Below are 11887 nucleotides of genomic sequence, written 5' to 3' on the forward strand. Positions count from 1 at the left end.
AAAAAACCCAAACAAAAAAACCCAAACAAAAAAACCCAAACAAAAAACCCAAACAAAAAACCCAAACAAAAAAACCCAAACAAAAAAACAAACAAAAAACACAAACCAACCAACCAAAAACCAAACAAAAAAACCAAAACAAAAAACCAAAAGAAAAAAACAAAAACAAACAAAAACCAAACAAAAACAAACAAACCAAACAAAAACACAAACAAAAACAAATAAACAAAAAACCCACACCAAACAAAAACCCCACCACCAAAGTTCATCCTCTAGTTATGATCAAATGGAATTTCCCCTTAGAAATCACAAGTCTCAGGAATGACATCACATTGGATCCGCATCTACAGTTCTCTACAACAGACACACAGGTCAACTGCCTTCAGAAATACATGATACCCTCCTACACCAACTCAAACCTGAGTTGCACACTTCATTTTTCTAGCAGGCTGCTGAAACTTGCACAGATGAGTCATGCACCCCATCAGACTTTGTCACTTATCACAAGTCTCTCTTTCAGTCTTCCTTAAGCAAGTCCAGGAGCAGAGTTGTGGCAGTAACACAGAATAGCAGTAGGCAAGCTCAGGAAGAGAATGGCATCAGAAGGCACTACACTACATCTCTTCTATATTTTGAAGACAAAATGAATACACAGGCTCTTCTATACATACAAAAACCAAAGTTTTCCGAGCCCACTAACATCCACTCCTAGAGTACAGCTGGCTTGTTCATTCTATGATCGAGACACATATGCAGAGAAGCATTTTAACAGTCCTCAGAGTTTTCTGGTTTATACTGTACAGCACTCAAATCTGCCAAAAGATGTGTGGAAGGAAACAGCAGAATAGCTACCTCCTCACTAAGGAGTCTAAATATACCCAATTGTGTGTATACAGAAATTCTATTTAGAGTAACTGAATTCACTGCTACAGCTTTCCAGCAGCAGCCAATGTGGATGTAAGTCTGGAAAAATGCTCAGCTGTCGCCACCCTGGTTTCAGAGGAGCACTATTACAGTAGAGGAACACTGACAGTCAGTTCAAGGATGTCACCTAACAAGTGCACTATATCTGTGAGTCTGTAGTCATTCCTGCAATGAAGTTCTGAACAAACAATGGCTTTAACATGAAAAATACGTACAGAATGTAAGAAGTCTACCTTCAAGATAAGCAGATTTATTTTTCCTTTCAATTTAAGGTTTATATTCTAGTGTTAAAAACATTTCTTCATCAGTATTTTATTTTCCAGCAGCCCTTTAAAAGAAGGTTATTTGTTTTAAACAAGTTTTATACTTGGAAACACTATTTTAATTTCACCAAACCCCTTCACATAACACAACGCACAATCCTACCACAGAAGAGCCTTTTTACTACATGCACCTCCAAACCCAAGCACTACTTGTTCTTCAAAAAAGAGAAGGCAGGGAAGCAGCCTCTGGCCATGAGGAATAGATAGAATAGATAACTGTATTGTCATTTTCAGAAGTATGGCTGACAGTACTTTTACACAATTTCCTCTCCATTTCCTACAGCAAGCTTCTTTGAGCCCCCAGCCACTGCACTGGCTAAAACATTATAGCAATCACCACAGATGAATAAGCAGAGAGCAGAAATCTCACCTGATAGTAAGTCTTAATGTTTCTGACTAAGATAGTCAGGTTTTGAACCCGAAGATAGATGTCATTATTTACGTGCTTGTTGACGCGTTGGTTGGTTGGTCGAGGATCTCTATTAAAGAGGAAAGAGAAAATAAAATATTACTAGTTTACCCAGTGTTAAGACTTAACATCTCAATAACACACCAACAGGAAAACCCATAAAAGTTAACGCATTAAATACACCAACATAAATTGCAGGGTACATAAACATTAATTAACGATAGGTGCCAAGATAATGAGCTTATTCTATGTATAAATTGGAAATAAAGCTCCATGTCACAAAGTACCCTTCTTTAAACCACACACCACTTCAGGGTAGCTTTCCTCCTTACCTATATTTCCCCAAAAAAGGAGCATATCCGGTTTGCTTTGATCTAGCATGCACAGTCTCTGATAATAAGGGGTTTTCCTTATTCAAATAAAGGAAGTCTCAGAAATACTACCATGCCTTCCTTGGCTTTGGAGTTTTATGACAAGAGGAGGGTATTAACACTTGATCAGTGATCACAGTGAAAACTGCAAAAAACAAATGTATTATAAACTGAAGGGGAAAAAAGAATACTGCACTTCTTACACCCATATCATCTAACTAGATTTCTCATATACACGCTGTGTTTTTGTTTGATTTTAAAGGAAATGAAACAAAATTGTACCTGAAGCAATTTTATTTCTAAAATAAAAAATAAGACACAGGGAAAAAGCTGCAAATATTTTAACATGAATGTATACCTTCAGATACTCTACGTACACCCTAACATGTTACAAAAAAAGAACCTGAAAATCTTTATCTGCCAATAGCATAGATCAAAGCTTTGTGTTTCCCCTCTAATAATGACTCTTATCAGCAGACTCCTACACAATCCAAACACCTGCCTCCCAGAGCTCTGCTCTGGCTGTTAATTAAGCCATTCACAGCTCTTCCAGGGCCAAATACTGAATTCGGGCGTTGACAAGGAAATAAAAGAGGAACTGATCCAATATTTATTTTTAAAATATATCTGCCAACGTTTACATAAGTACGTCAAAGAGCTTTTTTTTTTTTTAAAGGCACAACTATTCCAGAACACCTTTTGAGTGAAAGCAGTGCTATAAGTATGAAAAAATACACAGATATTCTGGAGACAAGAATCTGCTGCCTTGGCAGCAGATAACATCAGACACGCTATTCATGTACCAAGATTCAAGCAATCTGAAGTACAGAAGACCAATACTGCCACTGGCATAAACTAGCAAGACACTACACAGCCTTCACAGAAGCAAAGCATTTTGTATACTGATTGGCACTGTAATAAATTATGAAAGAAAGAAAAAGAGACAACTGCAACAAGCTTTTAAAGTAAAATCTGTAATAAGTATTCTGTTTTACTGATGCTCAGATGCAGCAGTGCAGAAGCCATACCCACAACAGTTTGACAGTACGGGTCTTCAGCAACACTGCAAGTTGGGAGAAGCATAAATGCCACCTGGGCTTGAGCTCAATTGCCTTCAGTACTCAGAGCAGATGCTGGACCCTGAAGGAAGCTGGACACATTTACCCTTTTTAGGTAAAGTCATGACAACAAACTGGGAGGCCAAAAGAGAAGAAACATTCAATAAAAGAGAAACTGGCCAAACAGAAGGGTCAGCCTGCAGTTCTCAGTTCTTCACAGTTTCCATGTGAAAGCTCATGTAGGCAGCACACTGCCATGCCACACTCTGACTGTGTCCCAGGTCTACAGCCAGAAGCAAAAGCTTTGACTGTACAGTGAACCACTACTCCACAACACTTTCTAGAACGGCACAAAATGGGTCAAAAATCCACAAAATACACCACCGACCACAGTAAGGAAGAGGTTATTTCTTTAACAGCTGTAGGCAGCGGAACTGCAGGACTTGGATGAGGTTAAGACACAGAACAATTCCTCCTTCCCAGACAAGACCTGCACATCTTTGCACAGAGGAGATAGTGTTACAAGAACATAAGCACTGGCAGAACCAGGCCCTCGGAAGCAATTCCAGAGCTTTTATCCTATCATCTTCGTTAAGGGTAATTGATTGCCCCAAGAGCCCTTAATGCCACTGACCTCAGGGTCCTCTTAACCTGCAGCCAAGTCGCAGCACATAGTGTCACTCTGGCACTCCTGCCACCTCCTCTTCACCACAAAGTTAAAAGCTTTCCTGAAAATAGATGTAGCTCAAAAACCCAATGGTTATGTTTCCTGAAGATATTGTGTAACAGCTTCACACATCACCTCAGCTCACTTCAGAGAGCACCCTCTGCACAAGACATGAAAGGCCAGCACAGCCTACACTTCAAACTACCACAAAGCTTATTGTCTTTCACAGGGAAAACTAAACAATTTCTTCCCAATAAGCAATACCCCATCTCTTCTTCATTTGTTACCATATTTTTTTCTTAATCCTGGATGAAGTAAGCTCAAATACTGATTACAGCTGCTTTTGTTCCACAAACAAGAACTTCCAACTTCCAACAACAGAAAGTCGTTCTTGGAAGGACTGGGAGGATTCCACTCTCACCCTCCAAAACATATATTCATTTTTTCCAAAGGTTTGACACACGTGTTTACTCAGAAAGAATATATTTGTTGCATTTTTCAAACATTTTCTGCATCACGCCTCCTGCCTTGAATGAATCCACTGAGGTCAGCTGGATCCCTCCTGCTTATGTTGCCTCCTCCAGGACACTCACCCGGTGCGGGATGTGGAAGGAGTGAGATGGAGGAGCCAAGGGAGCCAGCAAGCTGCTCACCTAGTGCAGGAGCAGCCCCAGATCCACCTGCTGCCTTCCTGCAGAGGGAGCAGAGAGCAGCCCAAGGCAGGCAGGCCTTTCCACAGGGGGATAGGGAAACATCCTGAGGTGAGCTGCACTCAGGGAAGGAGCGAGCTCCCTGAAAACCCACAGCCACACACGCTTGCTCACCTCAGGAGAAGTGAAAGAAAAAGGCTAAAAAGCTAGCTAGATCGAGGTACTCCAAACACTACAACTGGAACACTCTGATCTGCAGCAGAGAAATGCAGGAAGGGGAAGCACAGTCCTCAAGGAAAAAAGGCAACCAAGTAAAATTACACAGTAAGAAGCAAATTCTGTGCTTAAAGACATGTCTATCCTAAAGAAAACAAAACTGTTGGTATCACACTCTGCACATTATAGCACCTGCCTGGTTGGTGAAACTTGTTTATGAAGAATTTTATACAAAGAAACTCTTTCCAACAGTCACACTGAAAATGAAAAATATTATTTTGCAACACTAACCAGGTAACCCAAACAAATTCCTGTCTGGATGTATCTGAAAAAACCCTGAACACAACTTCAGATGCCTTTTCAGTCCTTTGATGTTTGGTCTTTCCCTTACAAATATAGTGAAAACTAAATTTCTCTTTTTTTAAAAACCACCTACTCCTCAGATCAAAACAGTTATCTAAATAAGACTGAGACAGCATGGCTGAGGTGTGACTATGGGAGGTACTCCACAAACCAGTTAAAAACCATGCAAGCCAAGTGTACAGAAAGTCTCAAACCTCACTACATACCCAAACATTTTAAAGAAGTCCTCCAGTTTGTACACACTGATGACTCTCACAGAAGCAGAGAGGAAAGTAACAGTCAGGAGACAGAGGTAAGTGACAAGTTCAGCACACGTGGGGCCAGCAGCACAAGTGCACGAAGTTGCAACCCCTTAAGTCACCAATTAATAAAAGTAACAACAAAAAAATAATTTAAATGTTAAAATTTGAAATGACAATCCCATTCCTACCACTTCTGACAAGTCATTTTGATGAGCAAGGGGGAAGCCCACAAGTCTGGCCCAAGGGTTCTGAGACACCCGAAGGAACAGGCATGCCCAGTCTCCTGTGGCACTTTGTGCTAACCAAATATACACCAGTCTTGGACCAGTCTGACTCTCCTATCATCCAACTTTTTCCTCTATCAAGTGAGATAATGTCACTAAGGTTGGCAGGGTTTCTAAATTGCCTAGAAAATGGTAGAAAAATGTACCTCTAAATAAGATTTTAATTTAAACAGATGCACATCTCTAGCCTTCTGGTATTCATGCCACTTGCTACGAACCACAAGAAGCAGGCACTTGTGTTCCTGTCACATGGTCTAAATTAAAGAAGACAGATCAACAGCACCACAAACCATGACAGCTGCAATTGAAATGGAAAAACCTGTTATTGTGCATTTTTATAATGGGGCTTCAACACAAATAGTTTTATCAGCTGTATTCCTAACACACATTCCTGTTTGCTAAATGTTTTGACAGAAAAGCAGGGTTTACTATCAATTGAAAGAATTAGAACAAGCCAGTGTGAAAACACTTATGTATGTGTAACCCCCCATGATTTCTTATAGAAAGTTTTATTTGGAAAGTAAATGGGGCAAATATTTGCTTATGCTCCTAAGTATTATGCCACAGCTGCAACTGTAGCACTGAAGGCAGTCTATGCAGTGTCGCCACGTGCTAATTTCATACCAGGAAGTGACACACAGACATATGAAAAAAGTTCTCTGAAGAAAGTCTGCAGAGAAGCTTATTAACCTGGTACCAGCAACCTGGAAGCTTGAAACACAGCAGTTCCACTTTGAAGACTAACAAACATTTTTGTATGCAGAGTATTCAGCCAGTACCGCGAGTCTGCAAAAATCAACTTGTCCTTCATGCATGATCAGGTTGGGGTATACACTTGAACAGGACACAGGAAAAGGAAACCACTCATTTACAGCAAAATGACTTGAAAAACCGTGTGTCTTGTTTTAAAATCTAAGTGGGGAAACCAAACGCTGCTGGTTCTTGCTATTAAAGGTAACTCACTGAACAGTTAGGCACCCCTACTGGGAACCAAGCAATCCCCAATTCTCTTAAAAATATTCTTGCTTTCTTTAGAGGTCACCAAGAAGCAAAGGGATCATCAGCAAAGCCCAACAGCTGGTTACCTACCAACCACAATCTGCCTAAGCCCAGGCCAGGTTCCCTTCCCCTTGCGCTATGGCTACATTTGGCACTCCTGAGCAAACTACATTTTATTCAGGGCTGGCATTCCTGGGGGCAGTTCATTTCTAAAGAGGATGAAGCAAAGACACAGCCCTATTTTCACCTCCTCTCACAGAACCAGCAGGGACCTGGCAGGCAGGAAAAGTGAAAGATGTCACTCATCTCTCTAATGACACAGCTGCTGAAACAAATCCGCTGCCTAAAATACACTGACTGTAACTTTAAGCAGCTGGGATCATCTCCACCCAAAGTTGCCAGACAGCGCTTGGGGAAAATCCAAACTATTACAACAGAAATTAGAGGCTGACTGAAGTCCTACAGCCCACCCACACCTCAAACAGCTAAAGCCTTACTTTTACTCAGCAATCTCCACTCAACAGGTATATCTGGATTTCTTCACAGATTACCTGTCTTTTTTTGCCCTGAATTAAACTTAAAATCTGCTTAGCTGCAGAACAAAAACGTTGTATTTTTAGTAGCAAATTTCCCAAGAATCTGGTTTTCAAAATCTTCAAAGAAACATGCTGACTTGCAGCAAAGTACCACATCACACCTGGTGTTTAAATGCATGTGCCCCTGTGATTTCTGTTCCAGTAATCGGGCAAGCTGGTTAAAAAAATTAAAAAGAAATAACACACGAGTGATGAGACAGCTATCCACATCAGGAGACCCACTCCTACACCCTGCTACCCCCTGCTATCTACATGTTGTGCATGCCTGCATCTGTGCTTTCAAGCAATCAACACTATCATGGCACGGCACATCAAATTCTAGCATATTTATCAAATGCGCTCATTAATACAATTTCAGCAGGAAGAAATCTCCAGGCATGCACTGAAAGCCATCTTCAGGACCAGGACTTAAAAGAACCTCATGAGCAAGCATTTTTAAGAACACAATAATTTTTTTATTCTAAAAGCTCTGTGGGGCAGAAACACGACTTGCAAGGCTTTCCTGACTTACAGGCAAGCAGTAATTACACTGCAATTTCTAAAGGTGAAATCAGGGAAAAGTAAAAGTCAGTCACCACCTCTCCTGAGCACCTTTCTGAGCCGAGATACATAAATAAATATACAATCCTTCCAAAATTAAACAGTGCTGGGCTCTCAGTACAAAGTTTCTGGTTTCCAACTCCTTAGACACCACTAGAAGCACTGCCAAAGCTCCAAAAAATGGGAGGAAAAGGCCCGACTGTGTATAATGGGACAGTTTCTTATTCCACACCGCTTGTGCTTCCCACACTTCACTTTCTGAGACGCTACTGGCAGAGATGGTTTTTAGGGAAAAAAACCAACCACGAGACAAAAATAAACCAAAATCCTACCAACTTATTTACCTGACTGCCTAAAACGAGTAAATAACGCCAGGGCATTTCTCATAATACCCATGAGATCAGACCAAATGCCAGCTAGTGTCACTGCACTCAGCCAGCCCATATGCTTATCTTCCTAGTTTCCATGAGATCTTATCATTCACTCCTTGTCCCCAGAGCATTGTTCAGTTGCTCCTTAGACTTTAACGACTCCGTATCTCTTTAGACATATTTCAGTGGCCAATTACAAAATACTAAAGGTTGCCCACACCACCTGACAAAGCTCTTCTAAAGTGTGTTTCTCATAAGAATGCCACAGTCACTCAAAAGCCATGTAACTTCATAAATGCAAGAGCGATTAAGTTAATTTTTCTTGTTTTGAAATAACAACATTGTTGCACATGTAATCAGATAAATGTATTAGATAACAGTGTTAGTTTAGTTAAACCTGCAGCAGACTCAACTTCTATTCCTTGATAGTTTGGTTGGTCATCTCTGTGCCAAACAAAGTGGTCATAAATCAAAATGTAATTTCCCACAACTTGGAAAGCTACGAGCCTGGATCTAAACATTCATACTCGAGGCTCTAATTTGCAAAAAGTTATCTTTTTAAAGTGTTGCTTTTCCTTAAGAAATGCTGGAGATTATGCCTTCTCTTTACAACAGGCTTCCAACTCAGCTAACATTTTACACAGCTAGTTTGTTATCTCCCTGTGGGCTGGCTGATCTGGATTCAGTTCCAGTTCAATTTTTTCACTGTTGGTAACATCAAACCAAAAGCAAACTTCATTACCTTCTCACATGGAGCAGACAGGTACCAGAAGGTAACAAAACTTGGCAGATTGAGTGGGTGAGGCATGGGTAGTCAGACCAAGTTATTTTTTAACAATTTAAAAGACTCTAATATGAATTGTTCATTTAAATGCTTGGCCTAACGCTGCAAAATATTGGTCGAGCTTCAATTGATTTCCATCACTTAAAAGAGTGCAGTACCAAATCTGAGCGATCTCCAAAGTCTCCTCATCTGAAAGCCAAATACTTCTCCCTACAAATTCTCTCTCAGATATATTTCAGGATATTTAAAAGCAAATACAGAGAGAAGAGAACATAGTCAGGATCTACATGCAGCAGATCAGCAACAGGAAAGGATGTGGTTAAAAACACAGTACAAGCCCTAACAGCAATTCACTTCGACATTACAGTATTTTCAGCGCTTCATTTTTTAACCAATTTCTAAGTTCCCTCAACACATGGCGTTACAGTGCTGTGTGAGGAAGTATCATTAAGTTAAAAGGTTTTTTCTAAATTATGTATTTGGTATCTAAGTTTACGCAAGAGCAGACAAAGTTCAGATGAATCTTCCCAGTAAAGCTTTATATGACTCGGTACTTTCATTTCCTTCTTTGTACTGCCACACACCTTCCATTGCAGCATGTGTGAACAACTGAGAAAATGTAACTGTTTGGGGGGGGAAAAACGAGGATTTAAAAAAAAAAGAGAGCAAAACCCACACGAACAACCCAAAAAAACCCTAGGAAAAAAGTTAAAGAATATTTTTTGGAACGGGATTAGTTCAGGCTTTTTTTTTCCCCCCTTTGTTTTTGTTAATTTCAAGAAGCAACCAAAAGGAAAGTCGCTCTGGCTCCACGCCGCCCGGCTGCGAAAGATTCCCGGCCGGAGCCCCGCTCGCCCCTCGGAAGGGGCGACTCTGCCCCCCCCCCGAGCCCACTCACATTTGAAGCATGATTTTGTTGAGGACGACGCCGTCCACCAGGTCCATGTAGACGCCGAGGTTGTCCTGGTCCCCGCTCCCCAGGTCCCCGAAGGTTTTCACCTGCCGGAGGAAGCACAGCGGGGTTGGGGGATGGCGGGCGGACCTAGCCACCCCCCGGCAGGACGGGGCTGCCCCGGAGGCACCCCCCGCTCCCCGCTCTGCTCACCCAGGTCACCAAGGGGCTCTGTAGGAAGAGCTCCAAGAGCTCGGAGACGGTCACGTCCATGTCGCCGGAGCTGGGGCGGCGGCGGCGGGAGGCTGCGGGTGCGGGGCCGGCTCACTCGGGAGACAAAGGCGCGGAGCCCATGGCCCGCCGCCCCGCTGCCCGCCGGGCGCTGCCTACAGGGCAAACAATGCGCGGCTCATCGCTCCCCCGCCCCCGCGCCGGGGGGACGCACGGGGCCGCTCACCGCCGCCGCCGCGATGCCTCCTCCCAGCGGCAACAGGCCGGTCTGCCCCCGCCGAGCTCGCCCCGCGGCTGCAAGAGGGGCTCCCCGGGCAGGAGCGAGCCGCGCCGTGAGAGAGGGGCGAAGAGGCTGAGCCGCCCACGGCGAACGCCGCGGGGCCGGGAGCACAGGCGTGGAGCTCCCGCGGGACGGCTCCGAGCAGCGCCGCAGCCGCTCCCCGGGCTCCGCTCCGGCCGCGGCGGTACCTGTGGCGGGCGCGCCCTCGGCCCGGCAATTACACCCGGGCGGTGGCACGGCCGTGACGGGCACGGCCCGCCGCCAATGGGAGGGGCGGAGGGGGCCGGCTCCGGCCAATGGGCGGCGGCCCCGGGCGGCCGCCGGGGCGGGACGCGGTGTGGGGCGCGCTGCCCGTCCCGGTGTCCCCCGCCCGCCGCGGCCCCGGGAGCGGCGTTCTCCGCCCGCGGCAGCGAGAGCGGCTCGCGGCCTCTGCCTGCCCCGGCGGGGTCGGGGCAGGTCCCGCACTCCCCTGGTCTGTGCCTCGTTCCCCCCTTGTAACCAGGGTGATGCGGGGCCCCGTGGCGAGGCTCGCCGGCGAGGCCGCGTCGGGGGCGGCGGTACCTGCCGGCACCCTGCCCTCCTCTGCTGGGAGCGGGAGCGCGTGGGTCCCAAGTTACCGCTTTAGAAAGCGTGAAATTCCCTCAACGGTACTTCAGCTGGCGAGAACAGCGTTCTCAGGGGCGCTTCCGAACGCGCCGCGTACACTCCTTAGTGCAGCTCAAAGAACTAAGAGGGAAAACTTTGAGTACAGAGAGCGGCGTAGCCTGTTGCGCGCGCCTTGGGAATGAACTGGGAGCAGGTGCCCGTGGCGTTCCCGCGGCAGGTCCTGCGACGGATTCAGGGCTGACGGTGCCGGAACGGGCGGTGTGAGCCCATGTCGGGGGAAGCCGCGTGTCCCGGCGGGTGCAGCGCCGCGGGAACAGCCAGAATTTGTGCCAGAGCTCCCACCGGGGTGCGAGGTATTTTCCCCTGGGGGGCAAAATTAATTCTATCTTTAATCAGGAAAATATGTAATCCAAGGTAATCTGAATCATTACTGCTTTATTTATCCCAGTCTCAGAATTTGAGGAAAAATAATTTAGTCACGAACAGCTTAGTGCACCGTGTCACATAGTTAGACTTGGTTTTGCCAGGTTTGACAGTTTGCTTTATTTTCACAGATACGATCTTTTATCAGTCTTTGCATCAGCCACTTCTTAGTGCATTCTGCCTGTTTCTTGTTCAATCATACTTAACTCGCAAAATATATTTTGAATCTTGCACAGTCAGGCAAACCGTATCTGAAATTATAGTTATTATTAACCACCTAACTTTCCATATGTATTTTTGGAAAGGAGGTGGGTACGTGGGTGTTTGTGCATGGGCTGAGGGGAAGACATCTGTTGTTGTGCCTGAGGGACCAGAGCAGTTTGCAAGCAATCTATTACTAAATGATAGACACTGGTGTTCATTGCGGTGGCCTGTTTGTCCCACTAAAGATCGGGTTTAAGGATATGCTTTATGCAGATCCTTATTTTAGGCATCCCCGTAGACCAAGGAAGGATAACTCCCGGTTGCTAGCCAGCCCTGGGACAGCTGAACTGATGCTTGTTTACAAGTTTTGCTCAAAGTTTCTTGAGAGGATGTACCAGAAGGGTACAAGTGGTTAAATTAACCCTTTCCTATGTGAGTCACGTAGTCCAACCGT

The 11887-nt window shown here is 44.7% G+C and overlaps 1 protein-coding gene across 4 annotated transcripts in view; it reads right to left on the reverse strand.

The window, feature by feature from the left end:
- CCDC88C (coiled-coil domain containing 88C) overlaps positions 1-10323 on the reverse strand; it is a 100406-nt gene extending 90083 nt beyond the window's left edge. For 3 of the 4 annotated variants that reach the window (XM_027673513.1, XM_027673505.1, XM_027673495.1), the window contains exons 1-3: positions 9903-10322; positions 9696-9796; positions 1618-1726 (exon numbers count right to left, since the gene is read on the reverse strand). In XM_027673513.1, coding sequence (XP_027529314.1) covers positions 1618-1726; positions 9696-9796; positions 9903-9962 — 270 coding nt within the window. In that variant the 5' untranslated portion in view covers positions 9963-10322. Of the gene's footprint in view, positions 1-1617; positions 1727-9695; positions 9797-9902 lie in introns of all 4 variants that reach the window. The other variant, XM_027673521.1, reaches the window with a different exon arrangement.
- Positions 10324-11887: the final 1564 nt, after the last annotated feature.

Source organism: Neopelma chrysocephalum, unplaced genomic scaffold (assembly GCF_003984885.1).
Source record: "Neopelma chrysocephalum unplaced genomic scaffold, ASM398488v2 Primary Assembly neopelma1_24, whole genome shotgun sequence".
Lineage (NCBI taxonomy): Eukaryota > Metazoa > Chordata > Aves > Passeriformes > Pipridae > Neopelma > Neopelma chrysocephalum.